This window comes from Gallus gallus, chromosome 3, assembly GCF_016699485.2.
Source record: "Gallus gallus isolate bGalGal1 chromosome 3, bGalGal1.mat.broiler.GRCg7b, whole genome shotgun sequence".
Classification (NCBI taxonomy): Eukaryota; Metazoa; Chordata; class Aves; order Galliformes; family Phasianidae; genus Gallus; species Gallus gallus.
This window is the reverse complement of record NC_052534.1, coordinates 77,703,871-77,722,898: the sequence shown is the minus strand read 5'-3', so window position 1 is coordinate 77,722,898 and position 19,028 is coordinate 77,703,871. Positions and strand designations below refer to the sequence as shown.

Here is a 19,028-nt window from a genome sequence, read left to right as displayed (position 1 = left end):
TCATTTCATTAATCTAAGTATTGTTAGTTTACACAGCCTGTCAAGGAGAAATATAATAGAAACAACAAATACTAATTAGTTTAAAACAGACTTTAGAATTCACTAAATCAGGTTTTGAGGTTTGTCTCCAATCTGCCCAAGGTGCTTTTGTAAGTTCTTTTTTCATTCTTGTCTCAGTATAGGACTCCTTCCTGCCCAAATGGATCCTGTCATTTAAAAGATATTATAGGCATTGAGTATTTACAGTTTCTAAGCAAACCCAATAGTCTTCGTAAGTCAAGCAGTTAGAATTTGCTTCTGATAAAGTGAAATGCTGCTGTTGTTTGACCTATAATTAAAAAAGTATTTTCAATGTAACATCACTATGACATTAAGGCTATCTCACTTTCAAAAAAGGTTACAAGAACACCAAAGCTAATGTACTAGAGGTACACATCTTACAGTAGGACTTACGCAGATGTGACATTGCAGTCTCTCCAGCAAACGGGACAGTAAATCTAAATATAACCAAGAACCCTGCATGACGTAGTACCAGTATAAAGTTTAGGATCCCCATGCCTATTTTGCCAGTATAAATGCTGAATTTTGTTCACCAAATCCCCTTAGATCTAAAGGCAATTCACTGAAACTAGCAGAACAGTTTAAAACAAGTAAAAAGAGTACTCTACAGCAGTAGTGAAAACCTGGAACTTGCTGTTTTAAGAGACTGTGGAGGCAGACAGCACCATTAAGGTCAAAAAGTGTCTGTACAAAAGATGGTCCTAAGATGCATGAACAGATACTAAAGCAAACAGACAGGGCTGTATCTCCTTAACATCCTTAATAAAACAACAATATAAGCTGAGTAGTACAAGAATGTCCTGAGGCTCACATACTCCTCTAAATAACACCTCCTGATCTCAGAGAGAGGATAGAGGGAACACTGATTTGGCCCAGCATGGAATTTCTTATACCCTTATGTTCTCATAAAAGTGGAATTAACTACTTGACAATGCAGCTGTTTCAAACTATACATTTTAAATCAGTTTCATATTGTCTTGCCTCTTTTAATCACAATTTTTTTCCAAACCAACTCATCAGTTCTTTCATCACAAATTCTGGTATGATCAAAAGAGCTGAGCAACTGTGGTATGAATGAGAGAGATATGAGAACTACCAAACCTGTGTCTTATTGAATAGCAGGGGGGTTGAAACTTGATCACTGTGGTCCTTTTCAACCCAGGCCATTCTGTGTTTTTCCCCTATTGCATTACAGAATCACAAATCCTGATTCAAAAAGTGCATTAAATATGATAGAAAATCTTGATTCTTTTTTCCTAAAAAATTAGAACCTAAGAAGTAACTCAGCAATTGTAATTACATTCAATTTCTTCTTCGTACATTACCAATTACTGTGTATACAGCATTTATCACTTCTAATGCACAGTTCAACAGCAGTACCTTGCGAGATGAGTAGTGAAACATAAGCATTTTTTATGCTACGCAACAAGAAAGGGAAGCTATTCATCAAATTTTCACAAACAGTTGAATCAGGATTGAAAATCCATCTTTATAAAATGAAACAATAACTAGTCAGAATCCTACCTTCTCTGACTTCAGGGCTAAATTTCAAAAACTGAGCCAAAAGGCACCCTAAGCAACAAGCCAAACTGGAACAACATGAGCAAAATCTGAGCAGAAGACCCAAGAGACCTCATTTGGTAGACAAAGGTTTTATTCCAATGTCTTTTTCCGATTTTCTTATTTTTCCCGTAACTCAGTTAACACTTCTAAGACTATTAAAAGTCGGAAAGATTAGACATCAAAAACATGACAGCTCCAACAAGTTGGGAAGATACACCTGTTTAAAAATCAAGAAGTTTTTCAGTTACAGCCATAAAAGGATGTTGCACATGGTAGGTCTAGTTTTAATAAACAAGGGTCAGTATGTTTCTCCTGAGAGTTATACTTAAACACTTACATGGATCTTTCCCTAGAGGTAGGAAAAGGATGTTACCAGTACAGAACAGATCTTTCCTCTCAAGAACAATTCCTAGCTATGAAAAAAAAGCACCATCATCCCTTCCTACATGGTTCAGGAGGTTTATGGCTTCCATATTTGTCTTCTTTGAACTCTAAAGAGTATTTTTCTTTCCCGTCCCAAAATCCTTGACTGTCATCAGATCACATCTTTGAAAAAGCTCTGCTCAGTCAGCTCTTTTAAGGCAAAGCACCCCATCCTCAGTGTCAGTTCTCTTGATACCATGAAAGAATTGAACGGAACAGAGAAGAAAAAAAATATACATCCAAAATAAAACATTCTTCATAATCTGTTTGCAAACACAGGCACTTACTTAATCATTCCAGAGATAGCACAATAAGCAGCTTCTACTACAGAAGTCATTGTAAAGAAACCACACAACAGTGAAAAATTGGTCATTTCTCCGTCAGTCAGCTCTGGGTCTGTGTGCACCCTGCATATTTTCTACCAGAGTTACTGAAACATTAGGAAAAGGCTTTCCATCTCAGACAGGTAAGAATCAGTGATATACTGTGGAATTTAAGAAACTTCAGACTGAATTAGGACATTTTGGTACATTTATGGGAGGCAAATTACTATACAGTCACATACAGAATGTAAACCACTTTGAGGGCAAATAAACAATTTGATATTCTGCAATTCATCAGTAACAGAGCATTGTAAACATCTCATTATATACAGATTCTGATGTAATTAAAAACTGTAACAAAAGCATTAAAACTAAAAAAAAAAACAAGTTTTGAGCCATGGACTTTTTTTTAAGCTTATTCTATTGCTGTACAACTAATAAAAAAACAAGCAAACAAATCCTGTAAATTGCTTTTCAACTCTGAAACGCTAAGCAGTGAATTCTTACCTAAGAGGAGGCTTCTGTAAAAGCTATAAACCATTCAGAGAGACTCTGGATGCATACAAGAAATAAAAAAGCTATTGCTAACTTTTTGAAAACTAAAGCTTTACCTAGCACAGTACTATAAAAGGAGAAGTGTAATTTCCTCCAACAGTACTTCCACAAATACTTTCTCAGACCAACTATAGTCAAATTGCTGTGTAACCTTATTTTCCATTTTCTTCACACATTTTCACAACACACTCACTCCAGCAGTATTTAACGTTATCACTCCCAGCAGTCAAGATTGGTTGTATAATGTCTTATTTGCCAAGAACCCGTTACTTGAAAGGAAGACCTCTCCTGTCTGCAGAGCAGATTTGTAGGTGGAGAAAAGGAGCCTTGCTGTGAGAAGAGCGGCAGGCACCAATAAACATCTCAGTAAGAACCGAGCAGAAAATACATGAGGCGTCCTTCACTAAGAAATGACAAAGTACTGTTCCTGTGCATATACTTTCAACTAATTTGTCACAGAAAGACTGCTTATACAACTCCCACAAGGGCAGGAACCTCACTGTTGGCAAATCTACTCAGGTCTCATGCTATCGCACATAGGAGACGTGTTTCTAGCCCTATTTAATAGCAGAAGAAGTAAGATGCAAAGGTTACGTCAATACAACACTTAAAAGGCAATCTTCAGAAAGATCAGTGGAATAGGGCTCTGCAAGGAAAAATGCCAAGGGCTACACTATAAATAGAATGTCTGGATATAACTACCCATGTCTTAACTTCACTCTGCCTTATTAGCTGCTGAATGTCCTCCTAATATACAGAGCTTGTTGGAAAAAAAAATACCCAGAACACAGCTGTTAATAATTCATTGCCAAGGCTCTACATGATATGTCAGCTCAGAACAATATTCTAATCCCTTACAACAGACCATGGGCTCCAAAACCTCTGCAGTATTTCAGTGGTAGATGTGTATGCAGAAACGATCAATTTAAGTGTTGTAATTACTATTGGAACGTGGTACCTGAAACACTATTTGAGAAACTAGACATTTTGTTCAGAATTCTTAAAATAAAAGAGAACTAAACGCAAACATTGCATTAAACAAGTTGCACTATTTCTAATGCTTTCTCCTCTGTTGTGTTTACATTACTGTTCAATGCACAAAGACTTCATTCTTACTGTGCATCGAGGCACTACTTCAAGCCAACTGATAAATGTGGAAACAGATTGAAGCATTATGTTATTTTTACTGTGCTTTACTAGAACAGCTAAGCCAACAATAACTTTGGTTTCTGCACCTCTGAAGGAAAAAATACAGAGTCACACATCAACCAATTCCAAAACAGAACCAGCTCTCCTGTCCCCACAACACACATGCATTTTTCTAGCTAAGTACTACAGACTAAAGATACACATCATTGCATCAGTTTGAATATTTTTGTTCTTCCATCTCAGCAAGGGCAGAACTGGGAGCTATGATCACTTCACAGAAAAAGAAGCTCAGCAGAAGTTGCCTGTCAAAAACACAACCCTCTCTACCTTTCCACAGTGAGCAGGCAAATTTACTTACTGGCTATCCAAGTTATTTTAAAATTAGTTGGTCCATCTAAGCCAGTAATACATTTGAGTCACATTAAGAAAATTCACCTCTAACATCAGCTTTACACATTTACACCTCAAGGTTCAAGTACCACAACAGCAACATCAGACAAAAAACCCAAACCTTTAATCAAATCAGTAGACACCAAAATCAATACTGTGCAAAAGAAAACATATTGCTGCTAGTGCCTATGAATCAGTGCAATTTCAACTGTACACCCACATCTGATGTGACACTTAAATATATTCTTTTGAGTTAACATTACAGGAAATAAAATAGTACTTTTAATCACACTAATTTCTTTGTTGTTGTTCAGATTCAAAAGTCCCTCTCAGTAATTCTTAACCATTAGCAGTTATTTTAAAGGTAGAGTTCAAATCCTCTAAGCAGTCAGTGCAAGCAGGGAACACCACCTTCAGAAGTAGTAGTTTTCCACACAGGAAACTTCAGGTAGTTTGGGGTGTAGCTACCCAGTCATCCTTGCTATGCAGCTGACCATAGGCACCCACGCTTGAGCAGAGCAGAGGGCCAGGTGGCCTCCACAGGTCCCTTTCCAACCTCAACCATTCTGGGATTCAGTGATCTTATGTTTACAGGCAATACTGATGTAGACTGAATCAAACAAAAATAAACCATTCTTTTAAACCAACACACACTTGTTCCATCACCAAAAACAAGCCAGATGATTCTGTTCCATAACGCACACTGGGCTACCACACATGCAAAACGTGCCACAGCACTAGGGATCTTGCTCCAGCACATTATCATTGGAATAAGAATGAATTAGCACAGTTAATAACAACTTGTACACAAACCTGTAGGGACACCTGCAGTTTTCTTCTGCATTTTAAAATCCCTAACTAGAAGAAATGACAACAATGTACTTAAATATCAAACAGTTTGGGAAACAAGCATGCAAGAAGATACAAATGGTCAGAGATGTTTGAGCTTAACAGCATTAAATGGACTGTTTTAATTTCTTATACCACACTTACACCAAAACATAGAAAAGCTGCCAACATGCTTGAGAGAATGAAATTGCAGTAAACATCTATGGTCCTTTCTCTTCTGTTTCTACATTATAAGCCAAGGAGAGGACAGTTACTGCTAGAGAATTAAAACCTGAGTTGTGCCTTAGGTTCACCACCAAATTCCAAAGGTAAATACACGGTAATCACAAAAAACAAGTGAACTGTAACCAGTCTCCCTGGGAAAACAGAGGAACCAAATACAATCACATAGTAAAATTTTGCTGCTATTCAAGAAAAGCATTTTTGAATGCTAGGGAAGTGACTAAATAGACGTGACTTTTATCTCAATTTATGCAAAAGTAAGTATGTCTTAAGGTAACTAAATCTCACAAAACTGTGAATTACAACTCCATGACTTAAAAGCAGTAAACTGAGCATCTTTAAGAGCAAGCAGTGGTTCTTCCCCCATTCTAACAATAAGCAATTTAAAAGTAAATCCTTCAAGATATGTTTTTGCTCACTAAACATTTTAGATCACAGATTTCCAATGCCAGTTTCTGAAGCTACTCCATTAATAAAGGTAATATTTTATCTTATATGAGTAACAGTAATAGTTTGTCCGGTAGTATCATCTTTTTATTTAAACAGTACCACTTTAAATTTATTCTGTTAGTTTATTTTACCTACTCAATATTGAAATCTGTTTGAAAATTAAGACAGATAAACTTGGCAACATTCACTATAATGCATCACATTTTTGCAAGGTGTACATTTCTCCCATGAAAACATTTGAACGTGTATGATGTATGCATATTTCCTTGTCTGTGCAAGACATTTTGTTGTACTTTTATGAGCTCTTGGGCTATAAATCAGTCATGTACTCACTGAATCTTGAGGAAACACCTTCTGTATTTTAAATACATACGTAGCTCTTTAAAACTTTCATCTAATTTCCAAAAGTTTGACAAAAAAAATAAGAACACCAAACCACTATTTATGGGTGACCTACACATAAACATTGCTGTCTGTTCTATCGCTGCAGAACTAAAAGCAAGAAATTGCATTAGAAATTTTCTATCACCTGCAAATGCTGGAGTCACTGCTTAATCAATATTCTCATATCTTTGCTTTCTAACAGTTAAAGGCTTTAATACACTAGGTAGGACATTTGTCATAATGTCTTTTCAAAGTTTGCTCAAACAAAACTTTTCCTTTCTAAGGGCTCTAGGAGACTTGGAAACAGATGTTGGTATGGCATTCAACTCAACCACCTCCCTTCTCTCTTCTCTTTCCCCTTCCCTTTAGGCCTCATTTGTGCTTGAGATACTGCCACCGCTGACTTGAATGCAAGTTACAGTTGCTCACACTCAGGCTAGTCTGTTATCTCAATGAATTTCTGAATTGTCTAAGAAGGCCTTATCCTTCACAAATAAGTAATGTAAAAAGTAGAGGTCCGATTTACTGTACAGCATTATTCATACTCTTCTAGGTTACAAGAAGCATATTTTAACAGTGGCACTACTAAAACAAAGATGCCCACATTCTTTACTGGGGGATCACAGAGAGCATCAGCCCCCTAAGTATCTTGACAGATGAGATTGGATTTTCATGTAAAATACAGAAATTGAAGTCCAAGACGAAGATCTGGCTAAACTCAAACATCATTGAAGCAGCAGCCCATGATCATCTTCCTTCAATTTTCCCTCCTCCCTCAATTACGCTGCCCAGAGCTACAGCCACAGAGCACCATGTCTGCGACAGTATGGCTACACCTCACTCCTCCTCCTTGGAATTAATGACACCACAATCTTTCCAGCACCTGTCGATAGAGCTGGAGAAAAGACCAAGCTCTAAAAGTACACAGCGAGTTCAGAAAGAAAAGAATGAATAAATGAAAAAATAAATCACTCTCCCACGGAAGGAAGATAACTTTATTTGTATCATCTATATGTGTGCCTCTAAGAACAGCATTATTCTCTTCTCTACATATTAATATTATGCAAAAATTTGCATAATAAATAAAATTTGCTGCAAAAATTTAACCACTAAAAAACGTAATTCTGAAAAGGTACATACACCTCTAAGATTACTGGACTGTCCAAAGGACCTCAAAGAAATATTTCTGACCTGAAAAGTAAAATGAATCAAAAATCTTAATCTGAGGTCAGAAAAGGCCATACTTACTCCTTATTCCTGTTCTTAATGCACGGCTGGTAGAGAACTTTGACAGCATTCCACATCCCCGATGGTCCACAGCTATGCATGAAATTATCTCCGAATAACGTAAAGACACTGTGGGAGGAGGAACTTCCTGAGGACTCCACCAGCAATGTGTCAGAATTTAAAAGCCATATCTATAAATAAATAAATAATTTTACTGAGGATGACATCAATTTCAATTTCTTCTTCTACTCTGATCCTAAATCTGATGTACCACAAACAGCTGATACTAGCACAACATGACAGTTTCTAAGGAAGTGTTAAAAAATAGCAAACTGACATTTTATTTTCAGTATTACATATCACAGTCCCTAGAGAAGAAAACCAGGAGTTAATACAGTCATTCACTATTAAGATCTCTTTCTAGTAGAAAGCACATCGTTTTGAATGACTGCATGCTACAAACAGGGAACTGAAAGACAGCCCACTAGAACTGCAAACAAGTAGGGAATTTCACAAAACACATAGTTATTACTGGATAGAGCTAAGAAATACAATGAGAAAAAGAGCAATTAACGTAGTCTAAGATAAAGCTGGTAGCAGGTATATGACATGCCCAGTGAGAGAGAAAGCCACTGGTAACAGGACACACAGTGTATGTCATAATTGAATGCGACAATCACAGTTTACCAAAGATCAAAGCTCAGAATATCAGTGAAAGTTTCACAAATAAGGATAGAGATGAATGGATAAAGAAGTTTTAAGAGAGGACACTCAGTTTAGCTTACACACATCAAGGATGGCAAGCAACTGTACTTCACACTTAGCAAGTGGCCGTCTATCAGTTTTGTTCTGGTAACTCAAAGTACACATTCAAACTGAACTGCAAAACATACCTCACTAGCCATGGCTGTTACACACAGTGCTTTAAGTTGCATGCTGAAGATGCCGGAGAAAATGGGGACAGAAGAGAAGCATCCTAAACACAAGGGCCATCAACACTACAATTAGCTTTAAATAAACAGCACTTCTTAATTTTAAACTAAGACTTCCTTTTGAAGAAGCCTCCCCTTTGGATGCTTTTTAGAAGGTAACTATCCTTACAATTAGTCTATGAACAGTTGTATCTGTCAGAATTTTCCTGTATCTTTCTTTAGAGAAAGCAATTAATCCATTTAATTTGCAACGTGAACCATCTGAAAAGTACTTCCATCAAAAGTGCTGATGTGTGATTTCTGACAGCAGCTTCCTACCACTTGTTCAAAGTATGTCCTTTTCTCAATAGGGACGCCACAGATCTGTATTAGTAATTTAGCCCACAGTGCAAAACAATCAACTGAATCTTTAGAAGGAAGGAATAAACACTCTGCTATGAGGAAAAAAAAAAGTATATATTCTACAACTATCAACTATGAATGAATTATTTTCAAATCCTGCTTTTGGTGTGAATGAACAACCACTTACCAAGCTGAGCACAGTGACTCAAAGCAGCTTATACATGTTATTTGTGGCTAGCACAGCCTTTAAATTTTCACCTGTGCTTTCAGCCATTCTATTGACAATGCACAATCTTTCTTTCTACCATTTTGTATAAAGACAGTGCCTGCTGAACCAAATTCCTTTGACGTTAACTCCATAAAGAAAAGAACTTTCAAACAAAGATAGATAAAGTTCAGAATTTATTCATAATGCAGATTGATCACCTCTTCTCATATGGCAGCTTCAGGAGAAAGTATTTTTGTGTGGCTTTTTGTTTTTTAAATCATCCTGCCAGTAAGTTTCAAAGATGTTGTCAGGAAAAGAGCTGCAACAAATCTCAGCTATACCTGGTGAGACTTGTTCCAAATAAGTAAAATACAGCTATCTACATTCTATGAGTTTCCTAAAATCTCAACCTGCGTCTCCAGCATCCCTTTGAGAACAATTAGGTGTAAACTCTGATTTCACATGGCTAAAAACAGCCCTTGCTCCTCCTCACCACCGGCTATTGCAGACATTACCACTACTTTTGTCATCACACAGGTCAGTAATGTACATACACTCCATTCCAACTTCTCTGCCCTCACATTTAAACTAAATGGATTAAACGTGGTCTTCTTCATACCTCAGAAAAAATAACTGTCTAAAAGAATTGGTTAGCTAAGTCTCAACAAGGTAGTCACCACATCTCAATTGCTGCAACATCCCTTTCTCTAGCCTTGACAAATGCAAACTTCTGCTTATGCCCTCAAAAACACGATCCAGGAGTCAGTATCTGACTGACAAGTCTCTCCCATTTGTCTCATTTCTTTTCTTGGGTTATCTTCCCACTCCCTTCCCACTCACTGCTAAAAAAAATGAGCTAACTTACCTAATCCTACTCCAAAGAACAACTTCATTAAGACTGGAGTTAGTATTCAACTACTCAGGACTCTATCATAAAATTTTTCATTTTCACAGGTGTACCTTTTGGGGTTTTATTGGGTGAATCCCATCCAGGAGATGATACAGACAAGTTAAGATCTGCCTGAGCCACATTTTAGTCTTCTGTCACAGTTTTATTTATTCTCAGTCTTTAAAAAAATCCTTAAGTACACAGCTTTCAAAAACTTGGTTATCACCAGTTTGAACAGAAACTCAAGTTATGATCTCCACAGATAACATAACTGTATAATGTTAAGTGACATACACAGAGAAAATAAGAACAATGAGTACATATAAAACTTGTGCTTTAAAAAAACATTTTAAAGACTAATGAAGGACCTCAACCTTAATTATTACATACACAGCCTAGGCTGTCTACATTCAGGTATATAAGCACAAACATTACAAATGGAAATATTTGACAGGTTCATTTTCAATACAAACAAATGGAGCAGCTGGCCCACTATACATCAATGATGAGACCACTTGGCTGTGTACTTACAGCTCTAAGCAGTTACTTATTTTTAATTTGCAAACATTAGTATAAACACTGCTTACATTACACTTGTGTCCACAAGGCCTCTGAGTCCCAAGTCTTAAGCTGTAACTCTGGAACACCTGTTGGTGTGTGTACCATTCCCAGAATATCACCATGGAAATGAATAAGGCCTTTTAGATGTTAAACACACACACACAAAAAAATCCCTAAGAAAAAGGAAGGGATTCCAATTAGAAGCTAGCCCCTGTGCTAACTCAACCTCATACTGATTATTAATGAGCATTAAAATGCTAAGCTGGCCCCTATTATTAAACTCCGGACTCAAATCCCTATCCACCTTAAAAGTTTGAAGAATTCAGCTGTTACTATCTAAACAGGCAAGCTTAACAGCATTAAATCATCAAGTATAATTGGCAATTTTATTATTGTTTGCATTTCACTTTCCAATGCAATATATTGACTACATGAGTAATTTCTCCTGATCTAAGAAAGCGTTTGTGAAAGATGTTATACAACTTGATGAACTTGTAGTGATTCAAGATAGGAAACACTGGAACAAAAAGATGAGGTATATATTACAAAGCCAAGATCTAAGCTTTCCATATTTTCTGAGTAGAAATTCTTATTATTTCTGTGTTCTGGTTTTCACTGGGACGGGGTTAATTTTCTCCACAGTAGCTGGTACAATGCTATGTTCTGGATTTAGGGTGAAAGCAGAGGCAGTATCACACTGATGTTTTCATTGTTGCTGAGCAATGCCTACACAGAACCAAGGACATATCTTCTTCCCACGTTGCCCTAGCAGCAAGGAGGCTGGGATGCACAAAGTACTGTGAGGGGACACAGCCAGGACAGCTGATCTGAGCTGGCCAAAGGGTGCCGTGCATAGGAACAAAAGCCAGGAGAAAAGAGGCAGGGAAGTGCCTTTGGGAGTGACGGTGTTTATACTCCCAAAAAACTCCTAGATATGAGGAGCACTGCTTTCCTAGAACTGGCTGCACACCAGCCTGCTGATTCAAAGTACTGAATAGGTTCCCTATGTTGCCTTGCTTGCACACACAGCTTTTGCTTTACCTAGCGAACTTTTTTCAACATAAAAAACTTACCAGAATATAGATCCTTCCATCGTCACCTTTTATGGTGAATCTAAACGTGCTTTTAGCAGAGGACAATTCCGCAAGACACTGAGCAACCACGCTCTGTATGAATTGAGACCTGTTAAAGAATTGAACATATCGTACATTTTAATTACAACTACACAGGTAAGGTCATTTATACCAATGCAGTGCAAGTATGAGCAACTTTATACTGTCAATTCCACCACAATCCTACTACCCATTTTTACAAAGAAATTGAGCTGCTTTATCTTTGCCTCCACCAAAACCACTTTCTATCTCCTGCAACAGGAACTACTTAAGACATCAGCAGTCTAAATTGCCCCATGCCCCTTACTTTGAACACCACGAAACATCAAATGATGAGTAAACGCTTTTCCTTATACTTTACACATAAAAACACAAAGTTTAGAAAAATGCACATATTGCAAATATAATTCACAAATAGAAAGACCGATGACTAATACAAAGTATATAATACAAGATAATTGGATCAAGTCCTGTGCCATCTTAGCTACAAATTGAGTTACTTGAGAATCTAAAAGCCCCACTTCCAGTGAAACATTACAAGCTTACTTAACTCTACATAACAAACTTCAATTTCAATAATTAGTCACCAAATGCCACGCAACTTAAATAATTCAAGTAAGTATTATTTTTGTTTATTGGCTGAACAGTGAAACACTGCAACAAATTGTAATCTCATTACATGCACAAACAAAATTGTGCACGATTGAATACAGACTACATTACCTTTAAAATGCAGCACTTCTTTGTTATACTTAAATACTGAAAAAAAATCAAAATTTTACTAGGCTGCTAACATCCTTTCCAGAATATAAAAAACTGAGCAACTTATCTAATTTTTACCTTGGTAGTGTGCTGAAACTTTCCTCAGATGGCCAAATAATCACCTCAGTGACATAGTATTTAACAGTATCTAAAATGAAAAACACCTTTACAGAATGAAGACTTTTTTTTTTTTTTTTTTACAAATAGACTGTAAGTCACTGCATCATTATATTTAATTACACTATAATTAGTTTCTTGTTCTGCAGTCAATTAAGATGTGCAGCATGTGATCAAATTCCTCCTTGGGTTTGTGGGAGAAGTATCTAATAAAAGAAAACATTGCTAGAAGACTGCTCTGAAATAATTACACGACCAGCAGGTTATCATTCACACTGATCCTTGTTTAACACTAGGAACAATCATCTTGAAACAAAGTATGCAAGAACCCAAACACCTGAACTGAAATGCCTTACAGATTGATGTTTGCTGGTGTCAATTAACTCCTGTCCGTTATGCACTGCTATCAAGACAAACCTGAAAGACATACTGAAAAAACTTTCCTGAAGTACTGAGATCAGCATAGCTTACATAGTATTTTATAACCCTGTTCTGCTCAGCATTGCTGCAGTGACCCACAAGCGTTTTAGTAACATTACACACGGGAATAATTTTCTTCTTTGCTCAAAGAGGCAGAGTAGAACCTCTTTCCAAAAATTGCCCTAACAATGTTAATATATGAAACACACGTTCCAAGTTTCATTGTGTTTCCAAAAAACTCCAGTAAGACATTCTTCTAACACCAAATGGAAGTGCTTTGAGTTCAGTATTTAGTCTTCATCAAGAACGTGAAAAACTATCACACTGAAACTCCAAGTCTAGGCTACACACGCAGTCTAACCAAATAGCAAGCAGAAAAGGTTACATATACAAAGTAATAAATTAATTCCACTAAGCCTTAACATATGAGCAATAGTAAAGATTCATCAGTTCTATAAATTTCAAGAGTAGAATGGATTGCCTCATTTGACAACTGTCCAGACGCCATAAAAACTGGATGAAAATAAGCTTCTCTGCTCACAGCAGGGGAGTTGGAACCAGGCACCCCTTAAGGTCCCTTCCAACCCAATCCATTCTATGATTCTCAGTAAAACACTTAATCCTGTTTTAACGATGCTGCTGGCTTGGCAACGCCACCCCTTGTCTAGATAAGTATTATAGTTTATTTAATTATCCTCACTGTTAAGAAATTATGTGTTACCTCTAAGCTAATTCTAGTCTTGTCTAAGAAGGCTTACCCTGAACAAGGAATTGGTTCCACTGCTGCAAGGGCATTGGGAATTGAGAAGATGTTTGCCCTCAGAAATAGAGGGTGGGAATTTCCCCTCCTCCCCTCCCCCAAAAGCCTAAGCGTATATGGGAATAAAGGTGGAGAAAAGAACAAATTTGTGTCTGTCCTTTGAATTCTCCATAAAGTTCCTACATTACTGATGAAATATGCTGAAAACAATCAAAAAACTTTCTAACTTCACCAAAATACACAGTCCAGAACAATTCCCTTCACATCTACACTGCGTTTCCTGTCTCCTCTACCAACGATCACATCAACTATGGGTTGCTAGTTATCTGAAGGCTTAGATGAGGGCATTAATTCATGATGATCTGTAAAGATCCCTTCTAGCCCCTGATTTTGCAAAGTCTTACAACTTGCTTTGTAGGATTCCAAACGTCTTACCTTAAAAGTACTTTTCTTAGTGCTTGTATTTTTTAGATCTCTGTACAGAATAATCATTCAAACTTCTCTGTCTTCTTTCTCCTCATCACTTAATTTCTGAAACAGGCTTCGCATTTTCTGCTACATTTTTATGTTCTCTGAACTGAGATGGACTCACACTTTTGCAGTAGAGCAGAGGGAGAATGAAAGAAAAAAGTCCTGCTTGAAATGGTCTCATCACACTTATCTCCCTGTTAAAAACTGCATTTTGAAGAACATCTACTGAATAGTTCAGGTAAGCCTCAAATACTCAGTGTGACAACAGCTTTTAGAAAACCAACAATCTCACAATTTCATCCTCAAACGATGAGAAACTTCCTTTCCATGAAACCAGACTTGCTGATAGCAATAATAGTTAACAAAGCACTAGAACAAATTAACCTTTCCATTTTTCTGTATGACTAATAATAAAAGAACCTATCTGCAACTTTTCAGGTCTCCTGTTTGACTGGGATTCGTACTAAACTGGAACCATGCTTTCCGTCCTTCAAAGCTTTAGAATTAAGCAGATATGCCACAAAAGCCAAGATGAGGAACATCCCTGCAGTAAGTCACTAGGCTCAAGGTCCCACAGAGAGAGCAATTCCAGAAGGGAATGACACAAATATACTGGCACCAGCACATTTTTTTCTGATAAACAACATTCCTCTGGAGTTTTTAACCTCTGATGCTCATCAGCTGACGCACTCAAGTACAGTTAAAGATCGCACACACAATACCTGATGATACTGTTTCTCCCAGCGTTGACTTGCAGCGCTCACAAATTACTCTGGTATTTTCCTTTGATTTCTGTAGGACAAAGAAACTTTGTTTAAATGTTGCTCAGTTATTCTGAAAAGGAAATGTATAATTTTAACATACTCCCAGGAATGTATAGTGAACTTTATATGTTAGTCTGTTCCCTTTACGTTCACATATTCAGACACGTGCATTGACTATTTCAGTCTTCTACACTTCGACATGCTTTCAAGTTTCATACCAATTTTTAAATCTCACAGTATTACCAATCACACAGGACAACCTGCATCAGATAACAGGAGAATCTCATAGTATTCAGTGACTGTATGATAAAGTAATGAGGTAAATTCAAATTCAATTTTGATACGGGCAAAATAACACACACAAGAATTATTCCTAATTTTATATACACACACACATATATATATATATATATATATATAAACATTACATTATAACATGACTACCTGTTACAGTCAGAAGGATTTGCACAGTGGAAAGGCAATATAGGATTGGAACGGCAAAAGGGACAAATGGGAAAGGAATGCTCACCCATCTCCGAGGATCCAGGCTCACAGGGAAAACCTCCACACGGGAGGGATCTCCAACCAGAGATCCTTCCACAGTGGCAGTCAGCCCTTAAATGGGATCTAACAGAGGTGCAGCCGGGCTCCACCCCTTTCGGTCACACACACATGAATTGCCTTCACCTGTGCTCCCAGGGCTGACCAGGTCCTTTCCCCAGGTGATCAATCAGTGGTTCAGACCGTGACTTAACAGTTACCATACACTACCATCACTCAGTAGAAACTTTTAGCTACTGTGGAGAGCATTGCAGGAATACCAGTTTAATGTTCAGCAGAGAAGAAAAGGTACTAGGAAAGAACTAAAGAACACAATGTATTATTCTATTTCAAAAAGGCGATGTGGATTCAGCTCTATTCTATTAATTCCAGTGTTCATATTTAAACTCATTATCAGTAGAAGGATACAAGCAAGCACAACTCCTACTTTAACACAAAATATAAACTCCAGAATTGGTTCTATGTCAGATTATTAACCTAGCTGTAGCACGGTACAACTCTGGTCTGAAAGTAACGTATAAGCAAACACAATGATGTTCCTGAGTTAAAAAGCCTTTCTGGGACTAAAAATTCTGGAATCTAATGAGAAGACCTCTAAATTGTCTTTGTATAAATACTTTCATAATTGTTAACTCAATACACAGTGCATAAAAATACATATGTGTAGTTGAACAACTACTGTCTTACAGGCTTGGTAAAGTCCAAACAAGTCACAATCAACTTAAGAAACCATACTGCAGGATACGCCTAAATAAGACTCTAAATTTAGAGCAAATTAAATTAGGTTATTTCCACTCTGCATTTATCTTTTTCCTGCAGCCTTACTAAGAGATGCCTACAGTTCCCATACATTCCAACTGGAGGGAATACACACAGGCCTCTTGGGAAGTATGGTTTATATTCATCACCACCACTATAGTTCCTCAAATTTTAAAACGTCATGCAAGACAGCTTTCGTGGACCACTGTCCAGAACACAATCTGGTGTTGTGTGGCCTATCACATTACAGAATTCTAAAAACGAGTTGTATAAAATATATCCTATAGTCTTAGTTACACTTTTCATCTTCTGAGGGAAAACGTTGAGGTACGTCCATTACAGATTGTCTTCAGAATCTGGATGATGGGCTTCCAGATTACGTAGATATCCAAGCCTAAATTATCTTGTCACCATTAAATAATACATCATTATTTGATCCATTCTGATTCAGGGACCATGGAAGAGGTGATGACGGAGACCACAGATAAGTAAAATACATACATTGGCCTAATTTTCTCAGTAGGTACCTCTTGCTATAATGACAGGGTTAAAGTTACCTATGGGAGACAGATGAATTATAAGCACCAGTCCAGACCATTAATTTATGCTTAGTCCAACAGCACATGCTCAAACAGCAAATGACAGCAAAAATTTAAAGAATTTAAATGATAGTAGCTAACTAAACATGAATTACTAATGAGATGCTACAGAAGAAAGAGGAAAAAATGATTTCTGAACGTATAAGCAATTGAATTGTTCATGTGGATTGTTACGTTATAGTGCAGTGGAAAGCACAGCAACAATGGCAGGGCAGCAAAGACCGAGGCTGCAGCAAATGAGGTCAATCCAAGTACAGCAGCCATAGACACAGAAACGAAGGAAGAAAAACTGCTTATCTTTAGAAGACCTCAGGGAGGCAGGGATCTCCAGTGAGATACCCACACCCTTAAACAAGGTCTGGGAAGGGGTGGATCCTGGCTCCACCCCTTCTGGTCACTCCACTGCATGCACCTGAGCTCCCCTGGGTTGGCCCTGCCTTCTTACCAGGTGCTCAATCACTGTTATAGGACATGACTTAGCATTTCCACTACAAGGATAATAAAAGAATATAATTCTCCAGAATTAGTAACGTGATGATTGCTAAAATGCATTTATAAAGAGTGTTAAAATAATTGGAAAACTTACAAAAATATTTTCCAGAAAATAAATAAACAGGAAAAGAAATACAGAGCTACAATTCTTAGCATGTTTAATTTAATAAGTAGGCAGCAAAGATTCAGGTTGATTAATCACAGAAATAGTTTACCAAAGAATGTGGTAAGTCATGCTATAGCCCAAACAGAAATGAAGGATTTGATGCTGGGAATGTCTAGCAAGAGTTCTCTGATCTCTACTACGCAAATACTAAAATGAACAGAAAGGACCTCTCTAGCTCCCCAAAAACAAGGAAGCGGCCCACAGAATCTGAACTCATGATGAAAAAGTCCTGATCCTTGGCACTCTCTATCAAGCTCTGAACAGACTGTGATAGCAAATCTCCCCTTCTCATAAACCAGGAGCCCAAATAAAGCTCAAGGGAGAGCCCTACAGCCTGTGAAGGCTTCAGAGAGCTAAGTCAGAAGAGTAGCCCCCTTGTTACAAAGATCACAAAAAACATCTGGTTCATATTTACAGAGTTATTCCCTTTCCTAATTCCTGCTCTTAAACATATACAGAAAATTTGCTTAACGTGAAGAGCAAAGCTAAGGAAACAGTCTTTTGCGAGAAAGAGTATTTAGAGGATGGTACAAATACAGCACATTAAACTGTATATTTGCAGCTCTTCTTTGAAAGCTACAACTCGGATGTTTTCTTCCTGACTACGGTTACAGGTGCTAGCTGAGAACTGTGCAGTACTGTACCTATAAACCACCACTAACTCACCGTATCACGCTACAGCAGAAAAAGCAATAGCTTTAGCTAGGCTAATTAAATCAATATATCTACCTGATAACTTGCAGCTGCTGGCAACCTGCAGATGGAGGTGGATCACCAGCCCAGTATTTTCTGCTTCTGTTCCTAAAGATCCCTGATACGGCATCAGGGAAAAATATTTTCCCCAAGAGATACTATTAGGATGCTGCAGAACCATGTGACATTTAAAAACTATGTTACGCTGAAAACTAATAGATGTGAGAAATATGTTTGCGATGGAAGGATGCTGCCTTGGTCCCACAGGAGGCTGGAAAAGATTGTTTAAGCATATCTAGTATATTCCTGCTACTATTTTGGTCATACGCAAACACTTTCCAAAGAACTGCAATGCAATTAAAAAAGAACTTTCATACTGAGACAGACCGCAATGGTATTCTCTAAAATGAGAACATTTATGCCAATAGCAATCTATCTTGCTTCTATTACTCTCATATTATGGAAGAATTTTCTGTTTCAGTATGAGGGCTTTTTTCCCTTATTAATCCAGCTTCTGCTTGATCTTACAGTTTTCTGTTCATTTGCTTGGCAACTGAGCGATGCTAGAAATAAGAAAACATGGAAATTGGAATTCAGTGTAAGTCTGGAAGATGTGGAAAGAGGGATTTGACACAAACAAGGAAAGAATTCTTGACTTCAAAACAAGAAAGCTAATCCGAAGATTCATTGCACTACATTAGTATTGTACGTTTCTGACAGAAAATAGCCTCCTCCCTCATTCAAAGTTCTGCTATTATTCTGGTTTGACCCATATCTCAGTAAAATTTTTGTCCCGTATCTTTTTTATTATGTTTCCGCCTCAAA

At 37.3% G+C, this 19,028-nt stretch overlaps 1 protein-coding gene across 5 annotated transcripts in view; it reads right to left on the bottom strand.

Moving 5' to 3' along the window:
* Positions 1–19,028, bottom strand: part of UBE3D (ubiquitin protein ligase E3D) — a 75,504-nt gene that overhangs the window by 46,300 nt on the left and 10,176 nt on the right. For 4 of the 5 annotated variants that reach the window (XR_212003.4, XM_419864.7, XM_040697344.1 and 1 more), the window contains exons 5-8: positions 14,892–14,961; positions 12,480–12,549; positions 11,601–11,709; positions 7,617–7,786 (exon numbers count right to left, since the gene is read on the bottom strand). Coding sequence is in view for 4 of the 5 variants with exons in the window: in XM_419864.7 (XP_419864.6) it covers positions 7,617–7,786; positions 11,601–11,709; positions 12,480–12,549; positions 14,892–14,961 (419 nt within the window). In the remaining variant the exon portion in view is untranslated. Of the gene's footprint in view, positions 1–7,616; positions 7,787–8,488; positions 8,572–11,600; positions 11,710–12,479; positions 12,550–14,891; positions 14,962–19,028 lie in introns of those variants that run through there. The other variant, XM_004940414.4, reaches the window with a different exon arrangement.